Below are 19,198 nucleotides of genomic sequence, written 5' to 3' on the forward strand. Positions count from 1 at the left end.
AATGTTTAGGTCGGATGTTTATTAAAGATTCACTGTAGTTTGAACTACACCGTATTTTATGAAAGTTCGTTGGACATAGTTTTATTTTCATTTTATCTCATCTTTATAAATCAATACAAAACATTTACATGGTTTGTAAATATAAAAGTAAAGCTCGAAACTCTAAACTGCTCCAGACTGTTGGTTGTCAATTGTTATTGTATGGAGAAGTCTTATTAAAGTTGCCATCTTACTTCAATTTTTGTTTTTCAGTTAGTCACAAATGAACACTGGATATAGTGACAGACTTCCGTCTCCATGGAACTAGGCTTGTTCTTCTTGATTTCTTTGTTATGATAAATTCAAAGTCAAATCTAGAACCTCTGTCATGTATATGGTAGTATCTGCAAACCATGGTTGCGAAAAACGAAACTGATGCTAAAAATAAGACGACTGACAAACAAATAAACGATGTGTTGTAATTTCCTGATATATCACGAAGGTATCCTGGAATACAAAATTAAGTTCATATTTGTAAAAATGCAACTTTCAAAATCTGTTACATTTTGTTTCAATATTCCATCAAATTTAAAATAAAGTTTCTATTGTTATGATAGCTTAATTTTATTTAAACACGTGTCGATCATCTGTACTTGCCTAATCTATGGATGGTAAATAAATACAGTCTCTATAAATACTCAGTGGTACAATTAGAACCGTTCATTTTTGTTTTGTTTAGTAAGACATATTTGTATATACGTTTACTGTTTTTGTAAATACCACTGAAAGCGCATTTTCTGGCTCCGCACAAATACATTTTTCTACATAGGTTAAGATTGGTAGAGTTTCCATTGTCCAATTAAGTAATCGTTAAACCTTACTCAGTGTTTTCATATGTTACGTGAAATCTATATGAATGAAACCAATTAACAATTCTTTCAATTTTAAGAATAGCGACAAATTTACCCATAGCATTGATCCATAATAATGAAAACAAACGTATTGGGAACTTTAAAGAGTGTCGTTTATTTTCTAAGAGATTTCAAGCGTTTTATATTTTCGAAAAACATGAAATGATAGATCGATGCAAAGAAGACAAGTATGGTAATATAATACTTTATTTACTGAAATAGTTTTATTTTTTTCTATATATGGCAACGCAATATTACTAAACTTTTATATTTGTTACAGTTATCCATAAATAGGAACCGACTGTGCAAGGGCTGTATAGCCATTCAAGGTCGTTAAAAACTTCCATTTGTTGTATAAATAGGAGATATTGGATAAAAATCAAGAAAAAAGTTGTAATACATAGCATATAATCTTTTTACCTCTGTCCTCCGTTAACGTACCTGAGAGTGGTCCGGCAGCTGTATTAAATATTCCTACGATCGTCATTGATACTCCAAGCCCAGCAGAATAATTAGTTTGACCAATCAGCTTCACTATAGACACTGCCATGACTGTCACCATACCACCCATCCCAATCCCAAACATACAGGCTACCATAGTATTTAGAACAATTGAAGATCCGACAAAAGTAAATAATAATAAAGAAATAGATGATATGAGTGTACATGCAGATGGAATGGATAAAACACTTATATGAGGTGCTTGTTTTAAAAGTCCAGGAAATAGACGGAAAAAAGAATTTGTTAGATTCATAAGAAGATAAATTGTCAACGCATCTTGTCTTCGAATTCTTTTGGATTCAAAATAATCAATGAAGAAAATTAGCGTAGCGTTAATCGAAGCTAAACTTATCGCTATTGAAAATGCATATCCCATAAAAAGTTTGTTCGTTATAATGTCTTTAAAGATGGACGCAAAAGTTTGGTTCAAGTCATCGTCTTCCTCAACTTCGTAAAGTGATCTACGTCTAAGTTTGGAAAATTCGTACAGAGATCTACGTCTTTGGTCCGAAGAACTGACAGCAGTTTGATTCGGTTTGTTTTCGTCTGAGCCTAATATTTTGATATTCGAATTAGTTTGATCGCTTTTCATACCTGACCCTTTCTGGTTATAAGTTTGGCTTTCTTTACTTGTTACGTCATATCGTGGTAACGTGACACTGTTATCTTCATTAATGATGTTGGATCTTCGTGCAATACTATTTCTTCTACTACGATTATACTTCAGAGGAACAGTATAACTTATCCCAATGGCAACGAGATGTAGCATGAGTCCAGCAATAATGAGCAGAGATCCTCGCCATCCAAATCTCGAGATGAGAATTTCGAGAACAACGGGGAAGAGGGATCCACCAATACCTGAACCAAAGGAAACAAATGCCAGTGCAAGTATTTTTTGTTTTCCTTTAAAATGCATCCCAACAACTGTAGATGCACTTATATAACACAGCGAGAAACCGGAACCTACAAATATATATGTTTAAAGAGTAAGGAAATTTTTGTTGTACATGTTCCTATGGGTTTTTTTTTCAATGACCATGTACAAATAAAATAAATGTTCGTCATCTTAGATATTCTGGTATTTTCAAAAACGCAAAGAAGTTACCATTTTGTGTGGCTTTCTCATATTACAGTAGACGTGCTAACGGTAAAACATAGTATTTGACAACATATTGTATTATTTCTTCTTTTTTGCGGCATGGTGAAATATGTTCGTAATTTTATATTGTTTTTATTATTGATTGTTTTTATTTACACCTGCTTTAGAAAATACAAACCAGTGATCAATCCAATGAATAGAACAAGATAGACTATGCTGGAAGCAATGAACGCCAATCCGATACCAAGTGTCGACAAAAATCCTCCTATAATTCCACACTTTCGAGGACCATATTTTGTTACAAGTGTACCAGAGAAAAAGCCTGAAATTAAAAACCAAATAGCATGGATACATAACGTGTATTTGAATTTCAAGACGTTATGGTGCACAAAAATTAAATCAATAGTAAAAAGTAAGGCAAATTCCCCTGTATTTGTTCACTTTACAGATAACAAATCGGAATATTGGTTTGCACTTACTGGTATTCGAATATTTAAGAGTGTTTATTTTATTCTCATGCATATTAACATATTTCAATTAGATGAATATATTGCTTTTAGAGACAGCAATTGCAAATTTTCAAATTGTATAATAAAATGTTCACCAAAGAATGTGTATTCGAAGAAAAATCATATGTTTTTTATGCAGGCATTTGGGGTAAAGCCACATGTTCGAAAAATTAATGTAATGGTGTTAAAACCTTAAACTAAACAATTAAAGGTATGTGATTGTTGAAAATAAGGTAACTTTTAGAAATTGCCAGCGTCAAATAATGTAAGCATTATTTATTTGGTCTGTCTGTTCTAAGATAGATTCATGCATCGTGCTAAATAAAATTTGAACATTTTAAATACTGCTTTTCTGTTCAAATTTAGACCGTTATTGACTTTTTGTAGAACTGGTGCAGAAAACAGATGATTGGTAACGTTTATTTTTATTCAATGTTACCTCCAGTCATGAACATTCCTGTACACACAGACTGCACTAATGCTGTTTCTGAATTTGATTTTCCAAATTCTTGTAACCATTCTACATACAGCACAGACATATTGAACGGAAACCCAGATACCAATACAAAGCTGAAAAATCCTCCAAATAAAATGCACCATTTTTGGTAATCTGTTTTGTTTCCTGCTATTTCATCTTTTTCAAGGTTATTGTCATCATCGTGCTCTTTATCATCAAGTCTACAAAATTATGATATGTACAACAGAATATGCATATATTAATAGCAGAAACACACATTTTAAAAAAGAATAATAGTCAGTTCCTGTCTAGATTTTAACGAAGATTTCATGATTTCCGGACTAGCATAATTCATACGCAATCTGCCAATATTGAAAAGCCTGTCGCTTGAAAAAACACCACATGACTCACACTACTTATCATATTCTTGAAAAAAGCATGATATGAGCTGCATATTGGCAAACTGTTAAAAAAAAATATTTGTATTCTGATTTGTACCTAACTACCTCAATGGATAAATTCCTACTTCATATAGTTTGAAAAACAATTTTCTTGTTCCAAAATGTTGAAAATTAACTCATCATAGATACCAGTATTAAATTTTGTATTTAGGCCAGACGCGCGTTTCTTATACAAAAGACTCATCGAACGCTCGAATCCAAATAACTTAAAAAGGCCAAATAAAGAACAAAGCATTGAGGACAAAAATTCCTAAAAGTTTTGCAAAATACAACTAAGGTAATAGTATTAACGGTACCAATTTGCTTGCACCAGATGCGCATTTCGACATCTCTTCAGTGATGCTCGTGGCCAAAATATTTGAAATCCAAAGCTTATATGAAAGATGAAGACCTACAATTCAAAAGGTCCAAAAAGTAAAGCCAAATCCGTGAAAGGAATCAGAGCTTTGCATGAGGGAGATACAGTCCTTAATTTAAAATAATTTCTAATATTTTGTAACAGCAAGTTTTAATAACACAAAAAAATCCGTATTTTCATGCCAGTACCGAAGTACTGGTAATATATGCCTGAGGTAGAAAAGCCTTAGTATTTCAAAAATTCAAAATTTTGTAAACAGTTAATTAAGAAATAATTCATGGGGGCTTGAATGTATTGTGATTTTACCACGGGTTGTCCCTTTATGACAAATATTTTACCCTGAGCGATAGCGAGGGGTAAAATATCGGCATAAAGGCACAACCCGTGGTAAAATCTAGATATATTCAAGCCCCCATGAATTATTTCGATTTTGATAGGACAGATACGGCAATTCTTTTGGAATGAAGCGCTCTAGGTGGAGGCAAATATTTGCCGTTCGCATAAATAAACACACTATTAAATTGACGTAAAAGAACGGGGCAAACTGAATACATGACATGCTTAAACTGTTTTTCAATAACGAATTAAGATAGTTTTTGATGATTTTAAATGATAATTTACTTATATGTCTAATATGTATATAAACAAAATGGCTTATACTTTTTTAAAACTCGAAATTTCGACTTTTCCTCAGTATTTATACGTTTGCGATTACCATATTCACAGTCAAGCGGAGAGCCATATACATCATAAACTTGAATTAATTCGTCAAAATTTATGTCCCTAATACGCTTCCGTACGAATGTAATACAGAAATTCTACCTGTATCTATCATCGGTGGTCCTTTGCCGCATATGAATTCAGATATTTACAAGACAAAATCGGTTGGTTTGATTTGTTTGGTTGGTTTTTTCTTGTCTTTCTTTGTTGGAAAAGGGGAATGGGGTATTGTAAACGGTGCACCTACCTTGAACCTCTATAGGATTGTAGGTTGTCCGTTCCCCCATCTGTTCCCCGTTCTTTGTTGGAAGAATCCACGTTATCTAACGTATACTGTGAAATATTTTTCAGTTGGTTGGATACACTCGCAGGATCATGAACTGTGGTAGCATTTGATACATCACTTTCCTTCTTGTCATATACGTTGGTATCGTCAATTTTGAGAACGATCTCCAATTTATTTCGGAACATTTGTTTAATTTCATCATTACTGCAACGCTCCTTTTCTTTTGCGGTGTTATTCCATTTGTTCTCTGTATGTCTTTCCAATATCTTTTACGAAAACATTTTTAAGTATCGTCTCTTAAACATTGTTAGATGTGTACGAAAAAGAAATCGTGATATCGCATATAAAGATGATATGATTATGTAAATTATGACATTAGTTAATTTAACCTTCAAGGTTGTACCATTGACAAAATATAAAACTAGGTAACGTATATACCAAGCTAACACTAAATCAAACTAGATGGATTGGGCAATTATTTTTTAGGTCTTATAGCTCTTCAAGTATTTGTACATTATATGCTGTAATTTTGCATTTATGTATCTTTTGGTTTTATAGCTCCTCAAGTATTTGTACATCATATGATGTAATTTTGCATTTATGTATCTTTTGGTTTTATAGCTCCTCAAGTATTTGTACATTCTGGTCTGTCAGTTTTCTTTTGTGAATCTTTTGGTATTATTGCTCCTCGAGTATCTATACAATAGGCGTAAGGTTTTTTTGTGTGTATCTTTTTGTCTTATAGCTCTTCAAGTATTTGTACATAGGTTATTACGCCTTACCTAGAGCGATTTGACCTCACTACGTGGACTTTGCCTTACCTGATAGATTTGGCCTGATTACATTTACCACACCTAACCCAAAGAGATTTAGGCTACGCCTTACCTGGAACGAGTTGGCCTCATCTTATGTACTTCGCATTACCTGAGCAATTTAGCCTCATAACATTGACTACGCCTTACCTAAAGCGATTGGACAACTTTTATTGACTATTCCTCACCGAGAGCGATTTGACCATGCATTGACCGTAAAGCGTAGTCAATGCATGGTCAAATCACTCTCGGTGAAGATTGACTACGATTTACGGTTAAGCGTAGTCAATGCATGGTCAAATTGCTCTCGGTGAGGAATAGTCAATAACATTTGTCCAATTACCTTAAACATTGTACCTTAGTTACAAGTATGCCTTACCTGCAGCGAGTTGACATAATTTCGTTGGCTTTGCATTACCTAAAGTGGTTTGGTCTTAATCCATTGACTATACGGCTTAATTGCATCGACTACCTAAAGTAAAACACTTTTATGTGTTAGCGCATGGTAACAATTGCAAAAAACTGCAATAATGATGAAGTACATTTTCGTTCAGTGAAGTATCAAACATTTAACCGATTTCTATATGTAAGTTCCTTACCAGACTTGTTGGCGTTTGTGTCGGTTTTATTAAGAAGGCAATGCAAAACATCACCTCAATTACCGGTATATACCATAGATCTTTGTATGAGACATATTTTTGCAGTCTCAGATATTCAGATAGCAGAATAGTAGTCAATCTATAATTGAACCGAGTGTATTTCCGTTTGTGGATTTTCATGACAGGTGATGCATGATAGGAGGCGCTTACCCTGTACATGCACCTGGTCTAGATTTATTTCGAAAATGATATTCTGTTTGTCATCTTGATTTGTCTGCTTACACAATTTATATTGATGATGGCTGCTTAACGTACAGCGGCAAATTAAAATGCATATTCAGGACGAACACTGATGTGTATTAGACCGACACGATGGGCGGGATTTTAACGTGCTCGTCTACAAGATAAACGTCCGCAGGACAACAAGTTACCATAACCACACACATTATTTTGAATCCTAGTAAACAACTTACTCCTTAATGCCGTGTGTTTAGCGTAGAAGCAGCATATGCCAATTCTAAAATCGTATGGTTGACCCGGTCGGAGTTCGAACCCACATCCGGCCTCCCGCTCTAGAGGAGGTCGAATAAAAATCAATTTTTGAGATTTGAACATTGATAAACTATTCTTAATCTTGCCTAAATTAATTCCATAAAATAAAGAAACTGAGCAATGAAAAAAAAACAGCATTTAAAAGGTTTCATCTTTTTATATCATTAATTTAAAGACAATTGTAACATGGAAAAAAAAGAATATATACAATAAATTGCACTATTAAAGAGACAAAATGTGAAATGCTACCTACATAGAGCGTGTTTGTTCTTTTGTAGTTATCAGTGCCCCTAGTTCGATAAACATTTCAATTCTATAGACAAGAGGCTCTTAAAAGATTGTGTCGCTCACCTAGGTCTATGTGCACTTTCAACAATGGTTTCTCTCAAGTATTGCAAAACTAGAATAGAATTCGTGACAAAATTCTTTTTTTGTTGAACTTGTATTGCTTATCATTTCTTACAGTATATTATATCTTTACCTTCTTTTTTTTATCAAATCACACACACACACACACAAAAGATATAAACATATAGTAATTCGAAGGCAGAGTCTATAAAGATTTTACAAAAATGGCATAAACATTTGGTTGAAATTTGCCCACTAGTTACATGGGAGATTTTTGCAGACATCAATGCACGACGACGGACCTCCAAGTGTTGAGAAAAGCTCACTTGGCTCTTTCTGGCCAGATGAGCTGACATGTTAAAGCTATGTAAAGTGTATGTACATGTACTCTAACTGTTAAATACTCACAGAAAAGGCCTGTTGGAATATATGTATTGCTTTTTAGTTTTTACATCTAAGTATTAAACCTCACTTCATTGGTTTTCCAAATTGAGACGGAAATAAACACTTTCTTATAATTGAATGGTACACATTTCCATAAATAATTTTTTTTATTCGAAATTCATTTGAAAATAATTATTAAGACAAAGTTGTTTAGCAAATAAAAAAATTGCCGCTCGTTTGACATTGTGGCACTTTTTATATATGAGGAATAATGAATATGAAATCCACATAATTTCCGTTTTTGTAAAATAAACTTTTTGTACATATCATTATGTATTTATTTTCATCATTTATGTGACATTATACCAGTTCATACCACTAATAAATAAATACACATACATGCCTTTGAACCTTCATAAGTTTGTGTACATCTTTAGCAAAATGTGATTTTAATTGTTCTTTTTTAACAATATCATATTGCCTCAAATAAATACAGTCTAATCAACAAATGTATAACTCCAGAAAAGCTGAATACTGACAATTCTATATACAAATAAGAAGATGTGTTATATGATTGCCAGTGAGACAACTGTCCACCAAGGATCAAATATTATGATGTAAAACTAATCACTGGTTACCTTCAACAATGAACAAAACCCATATATTATTTTTAGTAAGTTATGAAGGGGTGACATTACGTAATTTGAACAATGGTAAACTTGCAAAAATATGTTCGTGATAGGCTAGAACATCAATATCGGTTTTTACTATCTTAGAACTTTTTTGTTCAAACATAACAAAATACTATTCATTTCAATAACATACTCCTCATGACAGAGCATCGTTCACGTGACAGAGCATCATTCACATGACCGAGCATCGTTCTGAAGGTTTTGATCGTTTCTGGTTTTCTGGTCTCTTACCACTCCAGACTCCAATATTCCGACAATCAGTTACTATAAAATCGTCTACTTCAGTCCCGAAATACATTTCTACCTCAGAAAGAGAAAGTCGTGAAGTATTTACTGGCAATGTTTCTTTCTCTTCAGCACATAAAACGTTATTTTCAATTAAAGCACAATCAAACGGTCCACCTAAATAATTCCTGGTTGCTAATTCTAAATTCACAACTGGCAAAGCTGAAAAAAATATCATAATTGAAATAAATTTTAGGATCAATCAATCCCTACTTTAAATAAAAAAATTAGCTTTTGTCAGTCAAGAATGTAACTCTTATATATTGTGGAGGTATGTGTATCCAATATACTATTAGTGATGTTAAACCTCAATTTCTATATTTTACTACAAGTCTACAAATTAAATAACGTCTCCTCGCTGCCTGTGTTCAGTATAAAATACATGTATCAATAATATCTTAATTTTTTATAATGTCTCACTTCAGCGGTTTTCGCTTTGTGGACAGTTTTTCAAAACATTAAAACACTGACACTGAATATATTAACGTCAGTGTTAAATTTGCCTGGTCTTTCGAGATTGCAGTCAAAAATTGTACGTTGCCCGTAATTTGTTCTTCCTTTCTTTATTCTATTTTTAAAAGAAAGCTGTGAGTATGTAAAAAAGATTCATCCTCGCAAAATTTTAAGTTGTCCTCATTTTATTTTCAATTGGAAATGCTGTATATATATTCTGCGTCTAACTCAATAAGTCGAGCGTTTAGTTAACAATAATAATAATATTGATTGAGTGCATTATGTGTACCTTTCTGGTTTAAGAGAAACTGGAAAGCTGGTATGACAGTCTGAGGGTCTAGTAAATGAAGCTTCACAAACAATGCATTCATTTCCTTGTTATAGTCTTCATCAGAATATTGTCCTCGGATAATTTTAAACATCCAATGTTTTGTCCATCGTGGCTCCATAATATGTGCGAGAAGACGCTCAGCCCAAACATGCCTAAAACAAAGATAAATAACTGAACTTATTTATTCTTCAGACAAGGTTTACAAGATCAAGAAAGCTTGGTTTGTACAGTAACTCATTAGTTTTAGTAGTAATGAATCATGCATAAAACACGCCTGTCCCAATTCAGAAACATCTTATTTGGTTGTCGTGTACCATAGTTCTGTTTTGTTATTTACTGACTTCATGTGTGACCGTGTTAATTGTCTCTTTTACAGACGATATCGGATATGTTTCTTACCACAATCCCCTTCACTTTTCATGAATGTGACCAACCGAATTAGACTATTAACCGGGTTTGTACTAACATGAGCAACAAGACGGGTGCCACATGTGGAGCAGGATCTGCTTACCCTTCCGGAGCACCTGAGATCAACCCCAGTTTTTGGTGGGGTTCGTGTTGCTCAGTCTTTAGTTTTCTAGTTTGTTTCTTGTGTACTGTTGTCTGTTTTGTCTTTTTCATTTTTAGCCATGGCGTTGTCAGTGTCTTTTGATTTATGAGTTTGACTGTTCCTCTGGTGTCTTTTACCACTCTTTTTTAATCATATCTATTTTCCCCTATTCATGGACCATTTTAAAAGTTATACCATACGACAGCCGATAATGGTTTTGATCATCCATACGGCATCGTAATTATTGTTTAGATCCTCTACTTTGGTGTCTTTTATGTAATCACCACATCACCGTATCTTTATTTTCGCTAATTCTGCAAGTCTCTGTTATGACTTTACCAGCATTGAGGTTTAGATATATTTTTTTATTTGGGGTTGTTCCTATCCTCCCTCACATATACTTAACAATCAGAAAACATTCAAGTATTGATTAAACTGTGAAGCTATCTGGTTCTTAAAGTTTATTCCAGTTAATATGAGTTTATAATACATCTAACTGTTAGATGTATTTATTTCTCATTTTGATATATTATTTCCAATAAAACAAGGGTTTTTTTTACAGTCTAACTGTATCGTATTGTGTATGTAAATTCCATGTATCTATGCTAATCAATGTTCTTTTTCCTGATACATGTATTCCCTATATGCTCCCTGTGGGCCCTGGATAGGTGTAATAAAATATATATTATCTTTTACGTTTATTAATTTATAGACTATTTAAGTATAAAAACAAACTACAGGAGATCGTTATGAGTGAAATGAAACAAATCAGTTTAAAACATTGTGTTCTCACGCTTCAAATGATTACATGGACCGATTGTGTTACTCTTCAAATACATTTCGTGTAAATTACCTTTATTAATTTAATCGTTGTTCAAATCAATAAGCTTTATTTACCTATTTTGAAACTTTAATAACAATAATCAAAATTTCAAACTTTTAAAAAGGTTAAAAACTAGGACCAGTAGAAATAATAAATATGTAAACGAGTAGTTTAATAACATAAATATACATGTACAAAGAGGCCATGAAAAATAGAATCAAATTCAAAACAGTGTGGCTGTGGCCATTGATTGACGACCTAAAGTATCCTATTGACTGGGACAGATTAGGTGAACGTTTGTCTGTAACGACCACTGCTCACTATGTACTTGTTAAAGACACTTAAACTGTGGTGTCGCTAAAGGTTCTCAACGCCTCAAATAAAGTAATTCGAAAAACTAATCAGGATTAACACGATGTTTTGATTTATATCAATAATATAAATCAAAACATAAAGGTTATTCCTGATTAATTTTTCGAATTATTTTAATATTAAAAGCTTTAAGAACCTTCGGTGACCCCACATTTTAAATTCTATAATAAGTAAGTAGTGAGCAGTGGTTTTTACAGATAAACGTTCACCTAATCTGTCCCAGTCAATGGGATAATTTAGGCCGTCAATCAATGGCCACAGCCACACTGTTTTGAATATGATTCTATACGCCTTATTTAAGCTTGCTCTTTCTTCTATGCGTTCTTTATGGAAAAGGTTCTGCTTATGAATTCGATATTTTTTTAATTCATTGCTGTTTTTGTTTTATCAATTTGTTAATCTATCGTTATGATTTAAGTGGTGAATAGTCTAATATAAACGTTACTGGCAGGTAAAAGTTTGTAAACAGCTTACCCGTTATCTTCTATAAAATCTCTCAAACATACACCAGTTTTACTATCTCTAACTACATCAGGATAACACAAAGTATATAATGTAAACCCTGTAAAAATAAACAAGCACTTTTACAGTTTTTGTTCAATTTGCTGAAGATGTCGAGCGTCTCTGGTGAGTCTTTTTTTTTAGACTATCCAAACCACATGTGTACCTAGACAAATCATCGGCATTGTGCGTTTAAAATTCAATTTTAATAGTCAAAGCAATGCATACTGTCTTCAAACGTTTATAAAAGATTTGAATTGGTTGACGCAAAGAACGCAAGTAATTCTCTCATGAAATGTTGACACAGATATATGCCGGGTTTATTTTTTATGTGTAATACAAATGTTGAAACGGAAATGACTATCATACATCTAACATATAAAATACACAAAATAGTATATAAAACTGAAGGTACTAGGCTAACATGTTTACGTCATGAATATAAGATATGCTATAGATATATGTTCCACAACAGCATACTACGTGTAAGTATCATTAACTTATCAGAGAAACCCTTCTTAAACTAACAACACTGTTCCATGTTACAGTGGAATTGAGCCCTCAAAAAACAACAGAACATGCTGGTGTGCCTGTCTCAAAGCAGGAGTCTATAATGCAGTGATTGTTGTTGGTTGCTTTCTATCTTATTTGTTTTTCTTTTTTGTTATTTTGGCACACATCAAGCAGTTTTTTTTTTTATCTTTTGGATGCATCATATTATTTCATGGATGAGCTTTTTTATAGCTTACTTTATTATAATATATGCAAGAGGAATGCGCGACGAAAAAACAAAATTCAAAAAGCTTTCAATGAGGAAGGCGTTAAGCAAAAGAAATATTGTCTTTCAAGACGTCATAATTACTTAGACTATGTGTCGTCCCTATTAATACAATGTTACAATGTTGCTTACCTAGCTTTTTCCAGTGTAAGCTATTATAAATATCTCTCAAAACATCATCTAAAGCTGTTTTATCAATCATTTGGTGAAATCTATGAGTATCTTTAATTCTTGATATTGCCTGTGCTACTAATGCAGTCGCGAGTTTCTCAACTGGAAATCCTCGTGTATCCACATAGTCTAATACTGGATCCCGGTCTTCTCCAGGAAAGAAGATGTCGTGCACGTGCGATTCCATTTTCATAGCATTTAACAAAATTTCTCGTGAAGCTTCGGAAACGAGATCTCGTCCATTCTCGTGAGGAGTAAATGCGTTTAGCCTTTCTATATTTAGTCTATCTCCGGGTCGAACCGGACGAGCAAGGAGATTAAAGCTGTTTGATCTTCCAACATTGGTGCCCCTTTTTAACTTTGGTGTTAGTCTCTGAGAATTACTACGCCGAACTGTTGCTGAAGGCATTTCTTTCTCATCTGGTACTTTTAATGTGTTAGGGGAATTGTCATCTGCAAACGTAAGAAAATAAAAGTTTATAAATACGTTCCTCCTAGTTGATTTTAAAGAGGTCAGTTACATTTTAATAAATTTTTCTCTTTATCGCTATGTTTTGCCTTTCAATTTTTTGTAAAAAGATCAGGAACACATATGTGTGCTTATAAATACAAACACTGTATTGATGCACCAAATAAAGTAAGATCAAACCTGTGACCGACTATTGACTAGATACAAAAGGTTGAATGATATATCGAAATATGGTCAACTGCATTTCTCGTTCCGGCAGTAACTTCCTTATAAAATGAGGCATTCGTATGAGTATGGAGGATGTGTGAATATGCAGCCACGTCTGTTAAATCCGATGTAAAGAACCATTCCAACAATTCTCTGAGGTAAATTACTGAAAGACAAATGTATGTCCCTATCTAACATACCCGCATATTCTAGTGGAATTCCAAATATGCCAAGCTGCGTTCCAGTACATTTTAAAACCATCTGTTTTTTTTTTATTTATTTGTTGTTTTTCTCGTGCTATGAAATATTATCCACTAAATGTTAAGTAAACGACAAATCATTCAATCTATTAAATACTGACTTCATTTAAATATTGTTGCTTCGCTTACAGTTCATTGATATGCAGTGACAAATATTGCAACTACTTAAAAGTACTTTTACTAATATGAGCTTCGCTAGATTTTTAGTTTAATGTAGCATAGACGAGAGTAAACACTCTCCGGCCACATGTTGGTATCTGGTCTCCAGGTTGACATTCTGCAACCAAATGTAAAGTCTTGCTTCTAATTTTTTTCTATTCATGAATAAATCAATAGTCTTCAATCAAAACAAGAACAATATTTTATCAACTTTAATCAAATTGAAAATGGAAGTGGGAAATGCGACAATAACCTGACCAAAGAGCCGAAAACAGCCGAAGGTCGCCAATGGGTCTTCAACGCAGCGAGAAAATCCAGCACCCGGATGCCAGCTTCATCTGGTTCCTGATCAACAATGTGTACTAGTTCAGTGAAAATGACATAAACTAACAAAGCATGCTGCAGACATCAAGGAAACTGTCAGACTGAAAGATTTTGTTTTCATCACATGAAAACCAAGCACAATCCTTCAACTAAACATTCGATATATGTTTAGGTTGGAGTCCTGTGGTTAAGTCACTGGGATTCAGTCATTTCTCTTAACCTTATTGAAAAGTATATACAGCCAGAAGCTAAAGTTACCAAAGGTAGCAGCATTTTTATTTTTAAAACACCAGCTGATGTTAACTGAATAAACGAGAAATTACTTTATGGAAGATAAATGACAGGCACCTACTAATGGCTACAAATGCACAAAATGCAACTAGATTTAAACTTGTTTACTTGGAAATTATTTCTTCAAACAAATAATAACGTACTGTAGACTGATTTTAAAACCGTTTGCATTTCAATGTGTCAAGACATTTGTATATCAAAATTTTATAACATAGGCATAATATATCTGTTCTTACCTTTCTTCGTGTCTTTCATTCTGATAGTTAAAACTTTGTATCTATTTGCAAATTTAATGCTATTCACAATAACATTTTTTAGGTTTCTTACATAACTTTTTACGTGTATACTCGTTTTCCATCATTGAACACGATTTTGTTGACGTGTTAAGAAGTTTAAAAAGTCGTAATAAAAATACAAGGTTTTAAAATTACTGAATAGTTTTCATAACACGTGACCGTTTTCCCATTGTACATTGTAAATACACATCACGTTCTATAGTAAATTACTTTAATTTCAATATCTAGTGAATCATTTCTGATAAGGCCATTTGTATGTCATTCGGTGAATATCAGATCGAATGTTTAACGGTTCATATGATCAGTATGTCCCTGCTATAATAGTGTTTGTTGACAAAACTTACGACTTAAACTCCTAATTTTATTTGATACTTTAAAATGTCGCCAATCACTATCTGGAGGCAACTCGTTGAGTCTGATATGCTTTTACTTTAAACTGTTGAGAATGTCGTTGTGCAATTGTTTCACAGGAAGAAATACAACGGAGGCTGTAAAAGTGTTAGGGACAGGAAATAATGTGTATTTCAAAGTAAAACTATAATCCTTTTTTATTTATTTATATGTGCAATGTAAACTATAGAACAGTTATCTCCATCTAACTTGAAAATTTGTTTTTGTAATTTTTGCACAAAAAAAAAGTGCAAGATTTTGAAAATTCAAATGAATAAAAAGTTTTGTATTCTAGGGTATTTCATTTTAATTACAACTTTTTAAATATTAAGTCCTGTCCAAGTTAAGACAGACATATTTTTTTTATACCTAAAGAGTATACCTAAACGAATACGATTCATTCGTCAAACTTATAGTCGCTGAATGCAGCTGGAAAATCAAAGGGCGGGTGAAATAATAAAAAAAAAAAATATACAGAATTTATATCGGTAGTTCTGAATTTACCGCGCTTTCTCTCGTACATTTTACAAAACCCGATTTTTCAAGCCTCATTTGAGTGGACCATGCTTCAAAAAATTGTTTTGCTCATGGGTGCACGCTAACAATTTTGCTAGATTTCCCACCCACCCTCCTAGAGATAATTTCTTCTGTTTTTAGCCATAATTTTATTACAGACATTTTATGATATACATTTATTACCAGTATTTGTACTTGCTTGTTATATGATGGGAATATGTATATTATTGTGTTATTTAGGGGGGGTTATTTGCTTGGGGGTACCAAGTAAGGTAAAACCGGGGGTAAAACGCATTCTCAAAATAAGACCATGCAGTGAAAAAGGGGAATATCAAAGTTAACCTACCTTTTACTATGAATGTACACTTTTCTCTTGTTATACATGAACAAAAGAACTTTTCCAGGAGAAGATCAGTGACATGTTGACTCCTACAACGTCGTTTGTCAATTAGAGTCACCTTAGCAATACAGTATAACTAACATATACCTAATAGATTCATCAACCCTAACTATTACTTAGACCAACTTCAAATGTCGTGACATGATAACTGTTTACAACGATATCATATCCCTTACATAAAAAAACACAAGTGCCCTGTGAAGTTTCAAGCAAGGAAACATTTCTTATGACACCATAACAAAATTGGTTTTATAATGGCGTCTGTAAAATAGTTTGACATTTAACATAAAGTATGTGTAAGTTAATTGGGGGATAATAGTGTATAACCATATTAAATGTATAATTCCTTGGATACATCATATATTTATGTTTATCTTTGTACTATTATTTTCGCATTTAAAATTACTTTCTTCGGAATGGTATGCTCTGGTTGTTTGATTGTAACTTTGATTAAGAGAGACAATGCAAAGAAAACGTCCATAAACAAATCTAATATGAATAAATAAGATGTGAGGTTATCTTCAGGGAAACAGCAACCTAAGTAAACTAAAAACTAGACATCAACAAGTCATGCAATATACACACCGTATGGCAACTTCTAAATTGACCAGCATAGAATTGTTGTGCATGGCTTCAATAGAGAAAACCAAACAACTTCCAGCAATTCAAAAGACCTAAAAGAGTCATGCCTAGCACACTCTTGAACTAACAGATTTTTCCTACATCAAGATAATAACTTTATAAGGGAAAAACGGCCTTGTGCAATACCCATTGTAAAAAGCAAACAATCCAAAAGCTGCTGAAGTCTTAGCAAGCCAATACATATATATATTATTCGAAAAATACACGATGTAACAAAAGCATGTCATATAGTGTTAAGCCAAATAAAAGACTGACAGGACAAAGCTTATTACAACACAAATCTGGTTATGTAATATATACTTTTCTTAAAAAGTTAAATAAATTTTGAAAAGTAAATTACTCAATTTATTTCTTTTCTTTTCTCTTGGTGCTTAAGAAGTGTTATGTTCAGAATATATAACTAGCAGTTACTAGATTTTCAATAGGTTTCAGACAAAGACAAGGGAGTTAACTCTATAACAGAACTAAGACACATGTAAACCTTACCATGCTTGCACTATCTACTGTATGCCACAACAATTTTCAGGTACTCTGAATTTACTAAACTAAAACAAAATGTAAAACTCCTGAAATAAACCTCCGATTTAAAGGCTGCTAGACAGATGCAGGAATATACCTTATTGTATGTTGTTCATATTTCATCTACATCTTTAAAGTCTTCCAGCAATTGTTATATTAGTTTGACCTTGGTTATCTACTTCATCATTAACAGTACAGATGTGTATTGCATCAACATATGATATCCTGGGGTTATCTGGACATTTGCTTTGCACAACTTATAAATGACGATTAATACTACTATTATATAGCCTGGAACAATGGGAATAATATCAGGCTGACCGTAAATTTAAACAAGGAACACAAGGTCATACTTTTCCCTTACTATAAATACATTACGTTTTTATACTAAATCCATTGCACGTTGGATATGCACTGATTGATATTCTAGTCTTAAATACATGATTTTTTTTATTTGTTGTTATTGACTTTGAACTAACAGGTACTCTCCGATCAGTACTAAAGACTTAGTGTTCAGTTTGTTGTTGTTAAGGATAAGGACAGTGTGTGTTTTTCTTTGTATCACGTCATATTGGTCACATTGGTACTATGCCACCCCATATACAAAAGTGTTGAATATCTTTATGTACTTGGTACATTGTTTACCAATGTCACAATCTGTCAAACTTCGGCAACAAACTCAAAAGTTAAATAGCTTGCTTAACAATCACTGAATGAAATATTATGTGTCAATAATACGTTAAATATTCGTAATAAATGTAAAACAACGTGCATAGAGGTATATAGGTATGCATATGTGCAATAATTTCCAATCTGTAAAAGAAATTCGTTTTATAACACTTTAACGGGGTATTCATTCAAAATCTAAATACCATGAAAATATATATATAGGTATCTGTGAATGTCTTGTGTAATTTGAAACTATTAACAAATATGTTACCCTATATAAATGAAATCTAACTTCAATGTTACACACAGTGTCATGTCAATCTATAAATGTTCATTTAACGAGAGCTGCATGTAAATTTTGTCACCCAGTATACATTTTTCCGAAAAGATCTCCGAAACGATATTTGTAATCACATTATTCCTTACCTTGAAAAATACAGGTTTTGATATGTGCAAGGTGTCGACGTTATTGATGTATTCCGTCTCAGTATCCATGAAATATTGAATTGCGATAAAATGACCAACCAACAGATTGAACTGCTTCACCTGATTTATGTCCGTTTATATTAAATCTCTTTTTTTATACTATTTTTCCTTTTCAACAAACGCTATTTTGTTTGTTTTGTTATTGAATTAAATGAAATGTATACATAATTGTCGTCTGCTAATTCCCGCCTCTAGTCATGTCAATATTAATATTAATCTTAACCAGTTAAATCTATTGTTTTCTTATTTTCCCACCGGTCATGCCTCGTGAGATTTTATTTCCATTTCCTTTGCCTCTACGGGCGAATGATTGAGAAAAATAAGATTAGTACTCATATGATGTAAGAAGAATTAATTTAGAGGTTAGACAATATTTGGTAATGTCCTATGAATATTTAAACCCGAGGCATATCCTTGTTATTGACCAATGTTTAATTTTGTTTTATGTTTAATTTCAGCAAGGCAATATTCCTATATTAAAGACAACCGAAAGATATCAATATTATATGAATAGCATTGCCATACAGCTGAGAGGGTGATAGAGTAGATTGCTACCCCGTGCCAATGTTGACAATGTATTTTCGAGGAGTAACAATCATAATTGATCAAACTCTCTGTGAACAATTTCACAATCACGA

General features: G+C 32.8%; 2 protein-coding genes across 4 annotated transcripts; both read right to left on the reverse strand.

The window, feature by feature from the left end:
* Window positions 1-90: 90 nt before the first annotated feature.
* On the reverse strand, window positions 91-5,597 carry LOC139497120 (monocarboxylate transporter 13-like). Its single transcript, XM_071285205.1, has 5 exons — window positions 5,243-5,597; window positions 3,439-3,677; window positions 2,669-2,812; window positions 1,332-2,354; window positions 91-486 (listed from the first exon to the last, which is right to left on the reverse strand). Exons 1-5 carry the CDS (start codon window positions 5,464-5,466, stop codon window positions 257-259), a joined length of 1,860 nt encoding a protein of 619 aa, XP_071141306.1. The 5' UTR covers window positions 5,467-5,597; the 3' UTR covers window positions 91-256.
* A 1,784-nt stretch (window positions 5,598-7,381) lies between these two features.
* Window positions 7,382-18,864, reverse strand: LOC139498582 (uncharacterized). Of its 3 annotated transcripts, none has more exons than XM_071287033.1 (5): window positions 18,501-18,864; window positions 12,894-13,385; window positions 11,957-12,044; window positions 9,696-9,889; window positions 7,382-9,115 (listed from the first exon to the last, which is right to left on the reverse strand). In XM_071287033.1, exons 2-5 carry the CDS (start codon window positions 13,339-13,341, stop codon window positions 8,841-8,843), a joined length of 1,005 nt encoding a protein of 334 aa, XP_071143134.1. In that variant the 5' UTR covers window positions 13,342-13,385; window positions 18,501-18,864; the 3' UTR covers window positions 7,382-8,840. The 3 variants fall into 3 exon arrangements, with proteins under 3 accessions (XP_071143134.1, XP_071143133.1, XP_071143131.1); XM_071287032.1 differs by lacking the exon at window positions 18,501-18,864 and adding an exon at window positions 16,191-16,531; XM_071287030.1 differs by lacking the exon at window positions 18,501-18,864 and adding an exon at window positions 14,879-15,355.
* Between the last annotated feature and the right edge of the window lie 334 nt (window positions 18,865-19,198).

The sequence above is a fragment of the Mytilus edulis genome, chromosome 12, assembly GCF_963676685.1.
Source record: "Mytilus edulis chromosome 12, xbMytEdul2.2, whole genome shotgun sequence".
Lineage (NCBI taxonomy): Eukaryota > Metazoa > Mollusca > Bivalvia > Mytilida > Mytilidae > Mytilus > Mytilus edulis.